The 21,462-nt window shown below is 33.5% G+C and overlaps 1 protein-coding gene across 1 annotated transcript in view; it reads left to right on the top strand.

Annotated features, from left to right (window-relative positions):
- The window catches only part of LOC125063636 (protein timeless homolog), a 30,772-nt gene extending 10,471 nt beyond the window's left edge, over nucleotides 1–20,301 (top strand). The window contains exons 11-22 of the mRNA XM_047670174.1: nucleotides 1,003–1,112; nucleotides 1,999–2,046; nucleotides 2,169–2,235; nucleotides 2,941–3,139; nucleotides 4,295–4,443; nucleotides 8,123–8,217; nucleotides 11,936–12,142; nucleotides 15,507–15,644; nucleotides 16,326–16,487; nucleotides 18,391–18,584; nucleotides 18,813–19,257; nucleotides 20,202–20,301. Coding sequence (XP_047526130.1) covers nucleotides 1,003–1,112; nucleotides 1,999–2,046; nucleotides 2,169–2,235; nucleotides 2,941–3,139; nucleotides 4,295–4,443; nucleotides 8,123–8,217; nucleotides 11,936–12,142; nucleotides 15,507–15,644; nucleotides 16,326–16,487; nucleotides 18,391–18,584; nucleotides 18,813–19,257; nucleotides 20,202–20,284 — 1,897 coding nt within the window. The 3' untranslated portion in view covers nucleotides 20,285–20,301. The remainder of the gene's footprint in view (nucleotides 1–1,002; nucleotides 1,113–1,998; nucleotides 2,047–2,168; nucleotides 2,236–2,940; nucleotides 3,140–4,294; nucleotides 4,444–8,122; nucleotides 8,218–11,935; nucleotides 12,143–15,506; nucleotides 15,645–16,325; nucleotides 16,488–18,390; nucleotides 18,585–18,812; nucleotides 19,258–20,201) is intronic.
- Nucleotides 20,302–21,462: the final 1,161 nt, after the last annotated feature.

Consider the following 21,462-nt stretch of genomic DNA (forward strand, 5'->3'; position numbering starts at 1 on the left):
TAATTTACATATATATAAGCCCATGTAATATGTATATTACATACCCAAGCTTTTAAGCCTTTTTTTAATGTAACAGGAAGCAACCTATACGTAGTGTTAAGTAGCGCCCATGGACACTCACATTGCCAGAAGGCTCGCATGTGCGTAGCCGGCCTTTTAGGAATTGGTACGCTCTTTTCTTGAAGGACCCTCAGTCGAATTAGTAGGGAAATACTTCAGTGGGTAGCTGGTTCCACATAGTGTGTACGCTCAGTTTGTATTCTGCCTTGACATCCAATGATAAAACTTTATTGAGAATAAAAGTAGAAGCATGAATGGCCTAATCTATCTATTTAAACATTTTTTTAAATATTCATAGGGTCACTAAGATGTTGTTAGGTTAGGTAATTACGTAATAACTTAGGACAAAGGGTCTCTTGGGGACTGAATAAATTAACCCACTTGGTATTACATGGATTACAACCTTTTAATGTTTAAAGAACTTTATTTCTCATTACAGAAAAGAATGTATTTTATTTAAATGAGAAACATAATATGTATACGAACGAGATACACGTCGCCATCAGCCGTCCCAATTTAGTCCAGGCTCATTCTGATATGTATCTTTATATGATGTTATGTATCTTAAATACGCTAATATTAAGAATTTTAGACGGTAATTGATTAAATAATTGCACACCCTCATACTGATTAAACTTCTTCAAATAATTTGTACGATAGCAGAACCGAACCGCGAGATTTTTTTTATCAAGTTCATCAAGTTATATTTTGATGACATTTTAATGTTCACCACAACAGGATTCATGAAAATTCGATAATAATGGACTTAAAAGACCGGCAACGCACTTGCGAGCTTTCTGGCAATGTGTGGCATCATTTAACATCTGGTGAACCTCCTGCCCGTTTGCCTCCTGTTACAAAAAATTAAAGAATCTTGCTCATGGTTTAAGTTGGATTAATTCGAAATGTTTTAGTTTGAAAGGAATTCTCAATATTTTTTAGAGAAGTGTGGCCCGAGGAGGGTATATTTGGCACTGAAGGCATCCAGGAACACGAAGAGTTGGATATGTTGGAAACTATTTATAATACGGATTTGGGAGTGGAAAATGACGGTAAATTGATTAATTTAATTTTCCTTTTAATTGTATTTAAATAGATTTATGCATTGATCACTATAATATATTTAATATAAAAAAGCAATAACAAAGCTATTATTTCTAATAAATATACCAGAGTTTTTATATTATTTATTAAGCTTTTCTTAGTAACATTAAATATATCTATTTGCTGGTAATTTGTGTTATAATCTTAAGTTATATATTAGTCATAATATTTTTTGAAATCATGTTTTTATTTTAGTAAAATAAATCAAAAAATAAACAATTTGATGTGCTGTCAAAATTTTTGATAATCAATCGTTTCCGTGAGCCGAGTTCATTTCGATTACTGGGTTCAATTCCTGAGAGAATAAACTGAATTGTGTACCGCGAAGGTTTCTTAAAAACTTGTAAAGTATGACATGCAATAGTTTTGTTTAACATAAAACTTTCTAATGCCGAATCTATGATTACCTAGAAGAAAAAAAAGGGTGCGTGTACTTATGTACGCGCATAAGAAGTTATACTTCTTTGGCATTATTAAAAATAGTTTTTGATTGCAAGCAAATAATTAATTACAATTAAATAATCAAAGACTGGAAAATGAGTCATTATAGTCAATAAAGTTCAGTTTACATTTGAAAAATTAAATAAATAAATATTTAATATTATTCTCTTACATTAAGTGTAACATAAATTCTATTATTATTCGAATGTTGTTTTTAAATTATGTCCAATGCCGTAGCATCTTCCGTGGGCAACTTCATTCTGTTAATTTTGTGTAACGGTGCGCGCGCATCGTAAAATTTCACTCTCATCAATTTTTCATAACGCGCCTAAAGAAGTATAACTTCAAAAATATGATTAATTATGATATGTGACAGAATATTTTTTATTTTAGAAACCGTTCAAGAGCAGGAAGAAGAAAATTCAGAGTATGACGAAGAAGGTAAAGACATTAAATTTATTTAGTTTTTCATATCAAAGTATTTTTTTCAATTTAATTATATTTATTATTAATTCTTTGCACCACTTTGTAATATAAACATTTTCATTGTAATTTCTTATTAGACGAGGAAGAGGACAGAACCACATCTGTTGTGGAAACGGAATTTGATTTCCAAGACTTCATGCAAAGGTATGATTATTTTTAACCGAATTTAAATCTATGCGTGTCAAAATTTATCAAAATGAAAATTCTAATAGTTTTTGACATATAGTCTACGCAATTATAGTTATCAATGGCGCTACAACCTTTTTAGGGCTGGGCCTCGGATTTCTGTATCTGTTTCATGATCATTTGTCAATCTAATAGGCAAGTAGGTGATCAGTCTGTGGCTGACACACGCCGTGGATTTTATAGGTCTATGGCGATCCTCACGATATTTTCCTTCGCAGTTCGTTCACAGCCGGAATCGAACCTACGACCTCAGGGATGGGAGAGTCGCACGCTAAAGCCACTAGGCCAATACGCAATTATGATTACCTATTTATTAAGCAGCACCAGGCCACACAAGAACAAGGATCAATTACGAATTAGTTGTTTTATAAGTGCTTTCAAGGGAAAGGTTAATTGATTTTCGTAACCACAGCGCGTTTGGGATTCTTAGATTATAAAAAAATATTCTTAGAATTTATTTATTTATTAACACTTTGTTACATGTATGAATAATGAAAAGAAGGTCAACTGGCCTTATCGCTGTGAGGAAAAAAAATTATAATTTATTGTCCAATTACAAAAAACAAAATTATTATTTGAATATATTTAGTGGTGTGGACGGCGACAAACACAATGCTTATGATATTATGAAATAATTTTTTTTTTTTTAAATACCTTTTTAAGATTCTGCCATCCACGCGTAGTGAGCGCCTGCGTGTCCTTACTAGACCGTTTTGAAAAGAACACGCCATACACAAACCACTGCATAGCTAAAATGCTGCACAGAATTGCGTGGGACTGCAGAAGACCAGCCATGATGTTTCAGGCCTCACTGTTTTTGATATTTCAAAGGGTTTTGACGAATAACATTCAACATTTTAAGGTAAGCATAGACGATATAGATTATTTCTCAGTTTTATAAATCGGGCACCAGCTTCATGCCTATTTGTATTTGTTCTATTTAAAATGACAGATATGATTTTGTGTTATTAAAAAATATATATAAAATACAAAAATCTAATAAAATTCTTATATTACCACGAGTTAAGTTCAGTATATTATGTAACTTAACTAATATTAGGTAACATAACTCACGTGTTATTTTATTTAATCACCAACATTATATAATTGTTTCGTATTAACTGTACTGCTGAATGAAGAATATATATACAAACATTTGAAAGTCCCTCTTTGTGCCCCTGCGTTGGTACTCTGTAACTTCCAATAGCGGTTGCGATCTTGACTTAATAGTTCAGTTTTTGTACCACACGATCTGCTAATGCTATAATAGAGAATCAAAATTAATATAAAAATACATGTTTAACTAGGTTGTATATTCTGCCCACTCAGGCTTTCTTACTTGTTTAGGAGATTGCCGAAATTTATTCCACGTGTGTTATAATAAATAATAAGCATTTTTTACTGAGCGTTTCTTAAGGCAATTTCTGCCGAGCACCACCACTATGTGGAACCAGCTGCTCACTGAAGTATTTCCTAACCAATTCGACTTAGGGTCCTTCGAGAAAAGAGTGTACCAATTCTTGCGAGCCTTCTGTCCGTGGGCTTAACATCAGGTGGATCTCCTGCCCGTTTGCCTCCTGTAACATAAAAAAAAGAGTGCGTGTACTTATGTACGCGCGTAAGAAGTTATACTTCTTTGGCATTATAAAAATATTTTTTGATTGCATGCAAATAATTCATTACAATTAAATAATCAAAGACTGGAAAAGGGGGTCAATATAGTCAATAAAGTTCAGTTTACATTTGAAAAATTAAATATTTATTATTATTCTCTTACACTAAGTGTAACATAAATTCTATTATTATTCGAATGTTGTTTTTAAATTATGTCCAATGCCGTAGCATCTTCCGTGGGCAACTTCATTCTGTTAATTTTGTGTCACGGTGCGCGCGCATCGTAAAATTTCACTTTCAAGTATAACTTCAAAAAGTAAACAATAATGTATCATTATTAAAAGCATCCTGAGAAATCATCGAAATCGCGTTTAAAATGTTTATTAAATAACTTATTATACAGGAGTTGGAAAAATTCGCGATTTACGTTATAAGGAAATTCACGGATATCGCATCGCGCAGTCCGAAGGCTTTTATCGAACTTCTTTTCTGGACCAACTCGAAGGACGCGGTCGAAGTTGAGTGCGGATACGATCTGTATAACGACCAACGGTAAGTGCTAAGTATTTGAATACGAGCAGAAATTCAATTCCATTTCTATCGCTGCTTAACAAGATTCTAAAATATTTTATTCATATTATTTACACCGTAAATAAACAGGCAAGTTACTGATCTCCACTCTTTGGAATCGCTTAACAAGGTAATCTTGTAAGGAACTGCAAAAATTAAACCATACTTAAGATATTTAAACAATTATTAGTTTAATAAATTCATTTACAAAAGCTTTTTATTTAAAGAATAAATAAATAATACTAGATTTATTGTGACTATCCATGCATAAATTTAAAAAAACAACTAAAGGAAAATTGATTTCAAAGTGTGAAGGAAACAACTATGGATATCCAGACCTAATTAATTAGAATGCTCAATCTGGATATTGGTGAGTTATGGCCAAAACGCGTTTTGAAAGTAAGGACAAATTAAATTTACTTACCAGGTTGGGGCAATTGAGCTTCATATATAACAAATCAAATCACATCAAAAATCATTTATTCATGTAGGTAACACAATGTACACTTATGAGCGTCAAAAAAAATATATATACATTAAATGCTTCTAATTTTACATTTACTGCCAGTTCTCAAATCAAGGGCGTAGAACGGAAGAGAAGATCTAGCAATAAACTCTCCGCCACTCTTTTTAAACGCCAAGTTTTCGTTTTAGACAACGTTTGTAAGGAGCTGCAACCATTAAACCATGTTCCACTTGTCATCTTAGAAATAAATAATAATAAAATAAATAAAAAACAAATATTTGTCCTCTAACAGCAGGAGGCATGGTGAAATAGGAGCACGCACTAACTTCAGTCGCAACGATATAATAAATTAAATAAAAAACCTTTAATTTCCTACTAAATTCAACTATTTGTGTACCTCATATTAAACAAACATTTTATTACTTCTTATACATTTAATGATAAGTTACAATTTTATTCGGAAAGACAACCTCTCTCTCTCTCTAGAGTAATTATATTTTTCAAATATTTTTAACTTCTAACTTTGACTATCAAAAGTCTTTTTTTTTTAAAGGCCTAATTGAAATAAAAGATTTGACTTTGATTTTTAAATATTATTCCATTTTAAATATGTTAATTTAATTATTATATAAATGAAACTACTTTTATTGGGAATTACTTTATGAATTAACCATGATAGTACAATCAGTATTTGGATGCAATCCAAGGCCGACTCATAACTTAGAATCACAGCTCCCACTAGCTTTGGCAAACGGCTTTGCTTGCGTGAATTATGTCCTACATGGTGCGGGGTGACTGGGGACGAATTAACACTATCTTAGTCCATATATTGTGGCTTGTTTGCCTACAAAATGTCTGCTCAATTTGAAGGGAATCGCTGTTAAAAGTTCCGGCTTACATAAATTCCTAGTAACATTTGTGTTTACTGCGTCTTCTATAGTAAACAGGAAATATCTGATGAATTTTCCATTAGCTTCTTTCATCTTTAAAAAGAAAAACAGTGGCGCTACAACCTCTTTAGGTCTTGGCCTCAGATTTCTGAATCTGTTCATGATCATTTTTACAAGCTTAATATTAGCTTCACCTGTATGTATGTATGTATGTAACCGACTCCTTCGGACTCGATTTTGACCCACTTTAAACGGACAGATTTTATTCAAATTTTGCGCACCTGTCAAAGATCGATGACAATGCAATAATCAAAAAAAAAAATTAACTAAAAAATAAATAATAAATAATAGTTAAAAAAAACTAAAAAACACGCTTTTAAAGCACATCAAACTAAAAAGTGAAAAATAATTCCTAATTTAGGCTGAAATTGGTAATGAACAAAAAATACTGGTATTATTGTGAAAAAGCGTGGGGCGCTCTGTGCCAATAGAGCAACCCACGCTTTTTTCACTTTTTAGTTTGATGTGCTTTAAAAGCGTGTTGTTTAGTTATTTTTAACTATTATTTATTAAAGGTTGTAGCACTACTGATTTATTTCATTTTTAAATATGAACCTTGAAATTTCCGTCTTCCCGTAAGCCATTGTAAACCATTAATCTTGATAGACGTTAAAGCTATGAAACCATTCCCGGCGGTCAAATTTAATCTGAGCAGAGCAAACAAAGAAAAATGTTGTTCCCTTAACTTTTTGATTACGCAAATTCGTAATTAAGAGTCGACGAAAACAAATTGCCCCGAATTGTTATAGCTTATTTTTTTACATGAATATTTTTAATTCATATATTTTGATAATTTATATTACATTTGGAGGCGTGGCTCGGAGCTAAGTTAACTTTGATACATCAAAATCGTATTGGTTTTGACATCTTGAGTAAATTAGCGTTAAGTCTCGGCTATGAATCTTACTTTAATTTTGTGGTATAATAGACTTCCACAAAATATAAAAGTGCAGACAGCCTGGCAATATTGAAATTAAGACTAAAAGACATCACATCACATCTCTTGAGTGATCCCAGTTCTCTACGTAAAAGAAAGTCTACCCAAGTTCTACTTCGCTAATTCATCCTTGAAGCTCTTCAATGACCCACGACGTAATAAAATGTATCTTTATTATATAAGTTCTCATGTAACTGACTATTATCTGTTATGAGAATAAATGTCTTTAAACCTAATTTTTATTTTATACTTGTTTTTACGGTAATGGAAACCAGCAAGTTTTATACCCATAGACTACCTTTCTTAGGCAGGGAAGCTGACCTACTTGCTTAAAGGAACAGAAGCAACCTTAGACCAAAACCTTCAAAGGGTTACAACAATTTAATTTGATTTGAGTTGCTCCAGTCAGATTTGAATGATGTCACGTCATGGTGTATTTCCAATGGAATGGAGCTGAATGTCGAAAAATATAATTTCGTTCGTATTACTATGAAAGCGGGATATTATAATTCACTAATAATATCGTATTGGTAACAAAATGGTTTCATTAAACTTTTTGACAATAAACTAACATTTACAGAACAAAGAAACAGAAAGAATCTGTATGATGCTTTGTTCTGAGAAATACTATGGGATTCCGAAACATCGAAACAAAAATTATGTTATACAACAGTCTCGTGCGCAGCATACTGAAATATGGTACAGTTGTATAAAGGCCGCATAATGGCCGCAAAACATATGTTGCCACTCGTTGATAAAAAAAAATCTCCATTAGCATTTTGAAAAGAGTTGCCAATTTACGAAACTAGGCTGTAAGATCTTGTCATTGGGGAATCTTAGAAAATAATTGATATATCGTTTGCGTTTATCATAACATAACATTTATTACTAACGAAACACACACAGAGAAACAAACAAAATAATAATAATCAAAAAAGAAAAATAACAAAAATATGGAAAGAAACAAAAGTGTTGCCACAGTACTGGTCATTCTACCAGAGACCACACCAGTTACTTTTAAGATATTTATGAGTAAGATCGATTTCTCTAATCTTTTAAATAAATTTAAATTTCCTGTACACGATAAATGAGCTAGCTCTGGATATCCATAGTTGAGAGCAATTTCTCTTTAGTTTTTATAATTTATGAATTACTCTTCGTGTTTATTATGTTTGCTTATAAGTGCCAATGTATCAGTGTGCTTTTGTAAATAAAATTATTAAAATCAAGATGTTTAGGTTTTGTGAGTACCATGTTGATAGAAAGATCATCTTCGACTATGATGACTCTTTTATGTTTACTCTTTAGGGGCAAGGAAGGCAAGCACTCCTGGTCCGAAGAACAAGAAGAGGAATTACGTAAACTCTATATGGAAAACCAAGCGAATCCAGTGAATGAACAAGGTAAAAATTTATTTTTATGTTATAACAAACGAAATTCTCCCTTCTCTCTTCCTCGAATACAAATATTTTTCCGTATCACCTCGACGTCCGTCGTTCCAAACTTCTCAAGGCAGTTTTGCCACGCACCACGACTATGTGGAACCAGCTGCCCACTAAAGTATTTCCGAACCAATTTGACTTAGAGTCTTTGAAAAAAGAGCGTACCAATTCTTTAAAGGCCGGCAACGCACTTGTGAGCCTTCTGGCAAAGTGAGTGTCCATGGGCGGCGGTATCACTTAACATCAGATGAGCCTCCTGCCCGTTTGCATCTTATTACATTAAAACAAATGTTTAATTAAAATAGCTCACGCAATACTGGAAGTGGCTTACCTTTTAACACATCACAAATAATTGATTTATTTATCAAAAACTCATAATCATAACTGACTATGCTATCTAACATACAATGCGCAGAGGCGATGAGAACTTGGAGAGACTGATCGTGGCTGGTAACACAGAAGGCAAAAGATCACGTGGCCGTTCACCAACCGCCGTCACTTGATCGGTCCATCTGGATCAATTGAAAGACTCATCGTCCTCAAACAGTGTCATAAGAGGCGCTGGACAGAAACCGGTGAAAACAGATTGTCCGCTCTAGATAGTTCCTTGCTGGCCACGATAGACAGACATGCGCTACGAACTGAAGGGAGAATAAATATACAATAAAATTACATATAAACATATACCTACTTTATATTCTATCGCTAAATATAAAGATCATTCAAATGTAGTAGGCATTATTTAGAAGACATCTTTGCTAACGGGTCACTGTGCAGCTGGAGATGAAAAGTTAATATGGCTTGTGAACCGAGGTCCAAAGTTCAAAATTGGCATTTTAATAAATAATACTCTTGGTTATCGCCTCGTTATCACATGATAGAGTATACTCCAAGCGTGGCTGTCCCAACGGGATGATGTGGAATAGAGAGGGAAGTCTTGGCTCACTCATTTCACTATAGCCAATCTAAAATCTACTGATAATGTTTAGAGATAGTTATTAAGACGGGAACTTGGAAACAATTTAGTATCTTAAGTATCTCGTAATATATTTAATAAATGAGAAATCACAGAAAATGCAAAGCTTAGGTTATGTTTCAATAGTTGAAGTATTTCCGAACCAATTCGACTTAGGGTCAAAGAAAAGAGTACCAATTCTTAAAAGGCCGGCAACGCACTTGCGAGCCTTCAATGTGAGTGTCCATGGGCGGCGGTATCTCTGAACCATCAGATGATCATCAAAAAAACATATTGGTACAAAAATCATATTAATCTAAAATCCAGTGCCGCTACGACGTCTTGGTAGTGGTCTTCTGTATCTGTTTCGTTATTCTGAATAAGGAAGTAGATCGGCCTTATGTGCCTCATTCAATTGGGTCTAAGGCATTCCACAATGATATCGAAAGCGTAACATCGCAAGTCCATTGGTGCACAGCCGTGACTCGAACGCCAGACCTCAATATTAAAAAATCACTGAAATCACTGGCTCTAGTCTGGTCTTAAATATTTTATTGTATTACTAGCAGACCGGCCAAGCGTTGCTGTGGCTTAGGTTTTAGTTATATTACATAGTAGTAACATATTCAAGGGAAACGGTAGGAGAACACCAGTCATGGGGACCAACATGCTTTTTTGGTGGTAATGCCATTAAATTGTAGCTTATTTGAAACGTTGGTACTTTCAACACAACGCCATCTGTTAGAATTGTGACTATCAAATAATAAACAAATATTTTGCAATAAAATAAGATTGCGGGTATAAATTGAGATGTAAGCTATCCTATCTTTTAAGTTAGATCACACTGCACACGGTGAGCAAATTTGATTGAAATCGGTTTGGTAGTTTAGGAGTCCATAGCGGACAAACAACGTGACACGTAATTTATATATATTAAGAAGATTACGCGTCCATTACTTACGCGGGCGGAACTGCAGGGAAGAGCTAGTATGCAAGTAGTGTGGTCAATGCTTGGGGCTGTCAAAATCAGTTTGTATTGTGTGGCGGCGGTCTGCCTCAAGACGTTTGTGTTATAGGCTCATGGTTTTAATGTGTTTACTAATATTACGAACCTTATGTGAATAAACGCAAACAAATATTGCAAAGGTTATTGAAGTGAAAGTTCTTTAGGCGCATGATTTACGCTATAATTTATTTGACTAACAGTTAATTATTTTTTCATAATAATCTTTTTCTTCTTTCTTCTTTTGGGGGCTCTATTACTGGTTGGCCGTCAGTCTTTTGTCGTGTCTCGTCATGTGCCAGATGCAGCTACTCTTTACCAATACCGTCCACTTACATTTCAAAGCCATGATTTTTATCTTCTACCAACACCGTTTACCCTGGATTTTACCGATTATAATTGAAGGCGGTAGCGGTCATGGCGGAACACATATACAACCTCTTCACATTATAATTTACGTATACGTTCATAATTTTCCATAATAATTTAATACTTTTAAATGACGCTAAAGTATTCAACTATTTCCTCTTTGCATTAAAATTTGCTATACGTAGTTCACACGACACTTAGTCGGAAAACGTTCAATTATTAGCGTAAAAGCACTTCGCGTTTAACGACACTAGAATCCTGAATAAGGCGAAATGAATCTTAAGTTTCAAGCAACAGTTATTCTCAGTTATTAATATAATTTTCCGTGAAAACGTGGAATTATTTATTTGGACACTGATGTAATGCAAAGGTATATTTTTGTTTAATATTAAAGAGAATTTAAGATGTTTTATGTCACTGAACTGTACTAAAGATTTTAACTCTCATATCTGAGCGACGTGGTCAGAAAGGAAACATCTGGATCATCATCTTCTTTTTTATGTAATAGGAGGAAAACTGGCAGGAGGCTCATCTGAGATACCGCCGCCCATGGACTCTCACACTGCCAGAAGGCTCGCAAATGCATTGCCGGCCTTTATAGAATTGGTACGCTCTTTTCTTGAAGGACCCAAAGTCGAATGTGTTCTGTGTCCAGCGCCTCTTATTACAGTGTACACTTTTGAGGCCTTTTGCCTTCTGTGATACCAACCACGATCAGTTTCTCAAAGTTCTCATCGCCTTTGCGCATTGTATGGACATAATATGATAATTCGTTGTCGGAATATGGTAGGCAGGCGAGTATGAGTTCACAAGAGTAAGACAAACTATTACCATTTTACTACTGACGATTTGTCTGATGTAATATTATATAGCCCTTTCATTTATAACCACTTCCTTAAAAACTAAATTTTCATTCAATAATCACATTCACTAAAAATCTTAAACAACTTTTCAACCTGTCCTGCGCTGAAACAGAAAATATTCTTATTGTGCAACAAAAGTTTAATTAAGTGTTATGTAGAAATTATTGTCGTACCGTTAACATGTCAAAAAGAAGAGACTAGTTGTCCACGACTCCTATCCTAGTGTGGGGGCTGTTACACTTTCTTCTTTACCTAAACATCTCTGTTTTTTATGAACAGTGAAGTGTTTTCTTTTTTTTATCAGAAAAAAAATCATTAATAATTTGTGTAAAATAAATATAAAGACAGTCCCCTTCATTTATTAATAAAAATCACCGCACTGTTGGCTTAAAGTCTGTCTCTTTCTATCAAAGCGTTAATACAGTTTGACAGAAAGAGACGAAACAGTGCAATAAGGATAATTAAGTTTCAATATGAATCTTTCCACAGATGTAATAGAATGGATCCTAGACAACCTAATAGACCAAACCAGGACCAGGCGTGGCGTGATCAAGAAGTTGAAGGAACTAGGTCTAATATTCCGCGCTCCGACCAAGAAGAGTAACAAGGAGAGAAGAGAACGAGTCCCAAAGGAGTTTACGGAAGAAGAAGATGAGATGTTAAGAGGACTTTGGGCGCAGTTTGGGGAGACTGACGGTGAGTTTAATGTTAATTTGCTTATTCTTTTAATTAGACAGCTTCATCCGTACTCAGAATGGTTAGTTAAATATTTAATTAACAATCGTGTGTCACCTCCCACCTATTGCCGGCTTTCAACTGAAGAAAGATCCTTCTACACTCTATAGATCCAATGGTACGTAGACCGATGTACTGGTCTCCGACCATCGGCCGGCGCCAGTAAGCTTCCATCATCATCCGGCAACGCACTCGCGAGCCCTCTGGCATTGAGAGTGTCCATGGGCGGCGGTATCACTTAACATCAGGTGGGCCTCCTGCCCGTTTGCCCCCTGTTCTATTAAAAAAAAACCTCCCGATCTTGGCCCATGCGCTTTAGGTGCCCCAGCCAACTGATCGATAGACCTTGTATATTTTTTTTTCGTATTCCTACAGCTAACATAAATTATATATAACAAAAAACAATTATACTAAAGATGGAATTGTAATATATACAAAAAGGTTCTAACATTTATGAAAGGAAAAATTATTAAATTACATTTAATTAAGTAATACCTACTTCGGCTGTGTTGTGTGGTGATGTGAAAGTATGTGCGTGGGTGTGCTCCTGATACCGGTTATTTAGCGCTTTGGATATTCTTAATACTCCACGATAGCTCAAACGAGTCAAAGCTTAAATAGTGGTCGTGTATGTAATAGTATATATATCAAAATATAGAACAAAACTAAAGAACGATGCAACTCCAAAATTTTGTAATGTCTATTATAACGATTTCTGTTAGAAACCTACCTATATAATGTGTCTTAGAAAGTCCTTTAAATTTATGATAAATAATAAACCGTTATTTGTTTTAATAAGTAATTATATATTAAAGAACTTTAAAGTGTAATTTATTGCCCAATTAATGAATTATTAAGATAAAGCTTTTCTTTAAACTTATTTTAGTATTTGGCTTGAATGATCGTTAGGGGGCGTCCATAAATTGCGTGAGGTGTTTTTTTTTTAATTTTCTGTCTCTTCTAGCTTAAAAACAAAATAAGTGAAATGTTGAGCGTTTAGGTATGGAGTTAGCGGGAAGTTACAGAGATGGCCTTTAGGGTCAACCGTTTTCCTAATTTTTTTTTAATCAGAAAAAAAATTGCGTGATATTTGCCGCGACCCCCCCTCTCTCCAACGTAAGATTAAATGAGATTTGACTCGACCCCCTCCCCCCTTAAACACCTCACGTAATTTATGGATTACCTTATCTATTAATGCACAATATATTAATTTGCCCAATAAAACACTGCAGTTAAGCTTACGATTGTAACCAGGAACAAATCTCACTGTTTACTTGAACGTACGACTCTGAGTGCGACTGTAAATCCTCTAAAAGTTATCCGTATCTTGCCACATTGTGGAAATAAATACAACATTGGCCCATTTTACCTCGATGCCGACCCAATCGATACGGCCCAGCCACAGAGGACATTTAATAGCTACCTGGATCTGAAACAGGATTTTTAATGTTCTATATTTATATTACCTTTAACTATATTACGTAGGTAATGCTGTATGTATCTACTAGACGCTCATTTGGTCTATTGTGCGTTAATTACTGACTAATTAAGCTAGCCTAGCTCCTTCCAGAAACCATGAGTACCTAATATATATTATGTATGTATAATCAAGTATTTGCTTCTATAAGGAAATTCATTAAATGTAAAACAAAAATAAATTGTTAGTCGTTTTAATTCCCTTTCGATTTTTTTAATAAAAATAGTATATTTTACATTTGTTTATTCAAACAATAAATTAAATATATATTCATACGAGGTATGAAGACGATAGATTATATGCAGTATTTTTTTCTTTGATATCAATTCAATCTACCACTCTACCAGACTCACACTAACACGACTATATAATCTGTCTCACTCTAACGCGTACCGGCTTCACCGGCCGCGTTTACGCTACGTCACCGATCTCGTCAGAGAAATGTGAATACGAAGTATGCGTTCTGTCCCACTCTAACGCACCTTCGCTACGTCACCGATCACGCCAGACCGATGTGAGACGTAGTATATTACGTCATCGAGTGTTAGGTTTTTATTTTCATTACGGAATTTCTTGATTCGGTCGCCGCGCTCAAAGCCCGGTATAAAATCTATGCAATAGCTTAAAAACCTTGTACCGGACAAACTATCTTCTGCTCTATATTTAGTGCAGGGTGTCGTCAAATCGATGGCACGGTCCCTCCATGGGAACCATAAAACTTTATAGCATTCGACATCTGTGCTCAAAATATAGCGACAACTTTTAACTCGAAAGCGATTTATTTTTCACAAAGTTGTCAGGAGATGAATTATTGCAGCAATTGAATGGCTATATGTCTAAACTCATGTGTGAATCATATCTAAAATAAATCAGTGGCGCTACAACCTTTTTAGGTCTGGGTCTCAGATTTCTGAGGCATGACCATTTGTCAATCTCATAGGAAAGTAGATCAACCCCCGGTGCCTGACACACGCCGTCGACTTTTTGGGTCCTAGGCAAGCCGGTCTCCTTTTCTTCGGTTAAATGCGCACACAGAAAGTAAATTGGTGCACAGTAGGGAATCGAACCTACGACCTCAGGGATGAGATTCGCATGCTGAACGCCAACACTGCTCAATACGATTAACAACCACAACCAAATAAATTCGCTACGACATGTGATTTAAATTAATTAATTACTTTTAAAAGTATCATACTTATTTTAAACATTTGTTCAGAGATATTAAACCCAGTTTAGGGGTAGCCTATGTTTTACGGAAAAAGCTCACGATAAGCTCGACTGCGCATTGTGTGTTTAATCGAAGCGTAGATCATTAACGAAGGATTCTAGAGGACTCTTGCAACGGGATGAGAGTCGCACGCTGAAGCCACTAGGCCACTACTCAAGTAAATCATATCTATCGGTTTAAACTTTAAATAAATATAAAACTTGGAACTATAGATTTAAAGAGAACACAGATTAGGAATGTATTAAGAATTTAGTCCTACATAATCTTCTTGAAAAAAAAAAAAAAAAACATGGCGATTAAAAAGAGTGGCGGAGAGTTTATTGCCAGTTCTTCTCTTCCGTTCTACGCCCTTGATTTGAGAACTGGCAGTAAATGTAAAATTAGAAGCATTAATATGTATTTCTTTAATGACGCATCACAAGTGTACATTGTGTTACCTACGTGAATAAATGATTTTTGAATTTGAATATTACAAAGCAGAAATTATTAGCCTAAACCTTTAACTAGCCAGAGACAGGTCTTGTCTACTAGAAATTGACTACGTAGGACTAGTTTTTTCCACACGAAGCCTTTGTTTTACCAGGAATCGAATCTAACGAAAATCTTAAATCTTTTTATAGATCCAATGGGTCTTATAATTTCTCGGATGCCTCGGAAACGTCAGAAGCGTAGCTTTATAGACCGGTTACTGGAGTTAGGCATCATACAAGACAAGAAGGAGTGCCGCAAGAAGAGACAGAAGAAAGGGGATTCTAGTGGTAAGAGATTTATTGAAGTTATACTTCTTTAGGCGTTTTATGAAAAATCGATGAGAGTGAAATTTTACGATGTGCGCGCACCGTGACACAAAATTGACAGAATGAAGTTGGGCATTGGACATAATTTAAAAACAACATTTGAATAACAATAGAATTTATGTTACACTTAATGTAAGAGAATAATAATAAATATTTATTTATTTAATTTTTCAAATGTAAACTGATCTTTATTGACTATAATGACTCCTTTTCCAGTCTTTGATTCAATTAAACCTATTTTTAATAATGCCAAAGAAGTATAACTTCTTACGCGCGTACATAAGTACACCCTTTTTATGTATAGGAAAAACTTACAATAGAAATTTGCAGGTTTTAGTATGTGGTGCAAAACTTTATAAAGTATTTATTTTTCTTCGTTGCATACAAAAGTACAAAAAGACTTATTAGTGTATAAGCGGCCTTATCGCTTACAAGGGATCTCTTCCAAAATCATAAGTTTGCAACAAGTATAGACTAAACTACAAATATAGACTTTATAAAAACCTCATGTGTCACGAAAATATGTGTTAAAAAATGACTACTTTTATTTACTTTGCGAATAATAGGTGAAATAATTTAAAATAAGAGTTTTGCATTATACAGTATTATATTATTTTTTAATATTTTATTATTATTATCTAGATAGTTCATCGGATTCAGATGAATCTAGAAGTTCGTCTCCCGTTCGAATTCAAGCAAAAAAGAAAACTCACGAGCCAAGAAAGAGAAACCAAAATAAAGGCAAACATGTGGAAATCAGTGCGAATGAGATAGCGAGATTATTGGTATCTGCAGTGGAAGCGGGTAAGATATATATATATATATATATATATTAGACTGATTCAAAATAAAATAAAAAATTTTTTTTTGAGTAAATATATCTAAAAAGCTTCTTTGTTAGACAAAAAAAAACTTCCTAAAAATGAGCTCGATATCTTGAAAATTGAGCTGGCGCATGGGAGGGTCCCCTTTCCCATTTAAAATGCATTGAAAAAAAACTTTTTTCTTTATTTTCATTGTAAATCGTCGAAAAAATTTTTTTTTTCAAATTTATCTTTTTGATATCTTGTAGGAAATTAAATTCTCTACAAAAAGGAAAAACGAAAATTATAAAATAATTTTACTAAGCAGGTAATATAAAAAGAATGTTGTTTTATTTAATAGAAAAATTGAAACCCACTTTTTATAATTTTAGTTTTTTAAAGCCCTGTAACTTTCTTCCTATGCATTTTAGCGAAAAAATGAAAGGGAACTTTTTTGTAGAGAAAATTAAATTTCCTACAAGACACCAAAAAGGGAAACTTGAACACTTTTTTTTTTCGACGATTATTTGTATATTGTCTTATAGCCCCATTAAAGGAACTTAGTACTGGATACCGAACTTATCCGACAAATGTTTCCTGATGGTAGACATAGAAGGCTACTACGCATTTAAAAAAATATCATATACACGAGCGCAGTGGTCTATCTATCCTATTTAAGTCCAGTCAAAATATATTTATTCATGTATTATTGTACAAAAATGCCGCTTTATATTTACTGCCAGTTCTCAAATAAAATGGACGAAAATGGTACGCCTCGCTCTACACAAGTAATAATAAAAACATAACTATTCTGGTTTCTCAAATAATATTTTTCAAAATGAAAGAACTCTTGTGAATTCTTCACATGCTATCTCGCTGCTTAAACTGTCGTGTTCCAGTCTTGATAGATGTCCAGACATTTCACATTTTGACTGCTTACTCGTTCTCGAATTGAATTTTTTGAGCTTTTTGTATCTACTCTATTATTTGTATCTACTAATATACTCTCGAATTAAGAAAATAATTGAATTACCCTTGAAATAAATGTATAGCTTACATTTGATTTACATAACTCAAAGTTCCAAGTGCTTTTAAGCAATTTCACCTAGAGACTGCCACATTAATTTGACGACTACTTAATATTATCAATTAGTAATTATTTATCATTAAATATTAACGAAGTTTTCAACATTCGGATACCCGGTGCCTATATTTTATGTTATGTCTTTTGATGTTGAAATCTAGATTTATTATGATTTAAATCTTCTTAAAAGGCTTTCGTAATAATTTTCTGTAAATTCATTTTGGTATAAAGCTTAAAGCGCCTTGAAATTTGTCATTGCTTTAAATTTCCATTTTAATCTTTACAAAACTACACCCACTCATGCTTATCAAGTCTATGATCGTATATTCTCAATTAAAGCTTCTTGTATATTTTGAATAAATGTATTCAATAATTTGTTAACCCATTATTCATAAATATCCTTTTCAGTTATATTTTAACGTAAAAATCGAATTTAAAAATACATAAAGTTCGATTTAGTGCAATTTTATAGTTTTTTCATTGAAATAAATGTCCTGACGTTTCGCGCAATCGTGTTACATTACAAATAACATAAATTATAAGGGATGCAACAATCAAGTCATAAATTTTGAATAAACCGTGTTAAATAAACCCTGTGTTATATTTGATTTATATTTTCTGTAATAAAAAATATCCAGTTGCCTCACTTCTGGCCTTCTTCTGTATCCAGCATGCCGGTTTCCTCACCATGTTTTTCTTTACCGTATAATTGTTAATTGTGCTCTTAAAAAAAGTTTGTCAGGGTTATAAGGCTCAAGTCACGAGATCAAGCTCTCGATTTTCTTTACATAACAAATATTTGAATATATTTAATATTTAGGGCATACCGAATCACTAAACTGGTTAGCGGAAAATTTGGAAGAGGTAGCGTTAGATCAGGAAGCGGAAGGATTCAATCCAGGTGATGAGGGTACTCCCCTAGTACCAATTTTCACTGGTTCAGCTGAGGCGATGGAAGAAAACCTTTTCCAAACTGTTCTCAAAGCCATTGGTGTTGTTCCACCAAATGATCAGGTAAGGTTTATGTGTGGTTCTTTTTTAAAAGATAGTATATCAAGAACAATATATTCTTTATATACATATTACAGAGACCTATCACCACCCGCTCTAGGTGAACTTTTTTTAAATACTCCGATACCATAAACTATTTCGGAATAAAAAATAACACATACTTGTATTGTAATAACTAGGTTTAACTTTAAAATATCTGATACTGAAATATATTTATTGTTCTCCATACAGGAGTCGTATTGGCGAATTCCAAGCAGTCTCCATTACGAGACGATAAGAAAGAGGCGTGACACAATTCTCAAAGCCGTAAACAAAGAATTAATTGTTGAGAAGCCCAACGACTCGAGCGATGATGACGATCTATTTAATAATTTACGGAAAATTACTAACAATGAACAACCCGTTAAAGAACATATTAATAATACTATCATTAATGAAAATAATGATGCTAACATTAATGAAGATAATGATAGTGATAGTAGTGATATCGGTCCATCTAAAAGTAGTAAGAGTCGCAAAAGAACTCGAAGTGTGGAATCAGAGGGAAATTCAAGGAAATTGCAAAAAATCGACGAAGATGACGATGATATTTTATCGTTTGCAAAGAAAACATTGAATCATGAAAATCTACCGGACACAGAGGATATTTTAAGCGCATTACCGTCACGTGCAAGTGGTATGTCTATTTTAACAGATTTTCTATGTTTTTCAAATATATTGAAATTTAGATCTTTGTATTGTTTGGTGATTGTTGTTTTCAGTGTTCAAATTGCTTATATTCGAAATAATAATAGACCTTTATCCTCATCTAGTTTACATACAATATACAAAAAGAATTTTATTATTCTAAGATACGGCCCCCGTCCGGGCAGGCCTCTTAAAACTTTTTCCACTCTATTTAATTGTTTGGCGTCAGCATTTAATTCTTGCCCGCTACAATTTCTATCGCGTTGAGACATCTCTTTTGGTCCGCCGTTGTTTCTCTGTTCTTTTGGGCAAATCCATTGCGTTACTGTTCTTGACCATCTTCCTTCCTGTCCTGCACATTGAGTTTAAGGCATGTTGCTCAACGGCAATTATTTCGCGAAAACTTTCACTTCTCTGTTTGTCACTTAATTTAATTCCATGAATATTTTTTTTATCTTTTAAATTCGCTGGAACGAACTTATTTTGGCTTTCGCTTTGTTTCACATCCAACTCTGAATATACGGAATACTAAAGCTAAATGAATCCTTAAAAAATGGTTGGCGGGTTTAGGTATACGAGTTTTTTTATTAATTGACTTTTGACAAAAACAATCTTACACCTTACAATCCAACCTAATTTAAAACTTAAGTAATTTAGCCTTTACTTATATATATTTTTTATATTACTAACACTACTTACCGTCTATTAGGAAAAATCAATCATTTTAGTCATATATATTCAGGGGAATGGGGTATTTGACTTATTTTCCGAGACGGTATTTTGATTTTCCAAATCGAATGTTTACTAATTTTTGTTTCGAGGTCCGAAGGTACGCTAGCTGTTTTTAAATACGCAGTAGGTTAATATGATGACAAGAATGACGCATCCGTATATTGTTTTCCGAAATAAAATTGTTAAATAACACCTTTTCAGATAGCAGTGATGATGAAGATATGCTTAACGTGTCGAGGAAAAAGAAAACTAGGAAAATTATTAGTGATGACGAATCAGATTAAATAAAAATTATTAATTATACAATCTTTTATTTACCTGTAATTTGTGCATTAATTATATGTCAGAGAAATATCGTCACTCCATCGATATTGACATAGTCAAACGACAAATAAACATCGTACAATATTTACTTTAGATTGATTCCTTCTAACTTATACTTATAACGAAAAGCGGCTACAAATCAACAATCTCAGTTTTAATCCCTATCTACCGGTCCAACGTCTCATCACCACAATGCTCCACTGAATACTCAATCAGTACAATCTTTTGTGTTCGCTGAGCGCAATGTCCAAAGTCAAGATGGCCCTCGACCCCGTGGCAAACGTAACCTAACAATATGCATACTATTACTCATTAAGTAATAATTCCAAACTCAAAATAAATTGTTTCATAAAAGTATTAGAAGGAATCTCAATGATGACTCAAAGCAACTAAAAATCCTAATATTGCGAGCATTACCTGACATATATATAATGGCTGTGCAATTGTGTATCTAATATTAATAATAATATATGTCACAACCTAGTTTGCATTTAATATTAATAATAATATGTCACAACCTATTTTTATAATTTAAATCATTAATATTTATTATAATATGTAATAAATAATTTTATTCTCGTCATTTACAAGTTGTATTATGAAGGAAATGATCGCGAGGAAACCAGATACGCAAAAATAGACTTATAGGTTATCAAACACTGAAAATTGATCAAAAACCGTTCCGTAAAGTATTGTCATAGACAATTGTGTGGACAATTTTATGAAAAGCTCGCTTTATATTTTCTCTATAGAACTTTCATAAAACCGAATGATTCGTAGCACCAATACATAGATGAAAAGAAAATAGCTCGGAATATTGGAATTCTCCGCTTTAATATGGCGCTCTCTAAATTACGCTGTCATAGGTTGAGAAAAGTTAAAACGCATACTTTGCTAGATCGAATATCAATAGTTTTTCAACAAAGGTAAGTGGAAATACTATTTTATATTGCTCACTAAAAAAACTATTCAAGTATGTTCGTTTGAGATGAGTTCATTTTATTTGGTTAGTTAGTATGTACCTGCACTTGTTCACGCATTTTGTAATTTTAACTGCCTTCAAAGGCTAGAAGTTACCTCAATGACATTACAATTGAATGTTATTTAGTATTATGTTTCGCTTGACCACAAATATCTT

Source organism: Pieris napi, chromosome 3, assembly GCF_905475465.1.
Source record: "Pieris napi chromosome 3, ilPieNapi1.2, whole genome shotgun sequence".
In the NCBI taxonomy this organism is placed as follows: domain Eukaryota; kingdom Metazoa; phylum Arthropoda; class Insecta; order Lepidoptera; family Pieridae; genus Pieris; species Pieris napi.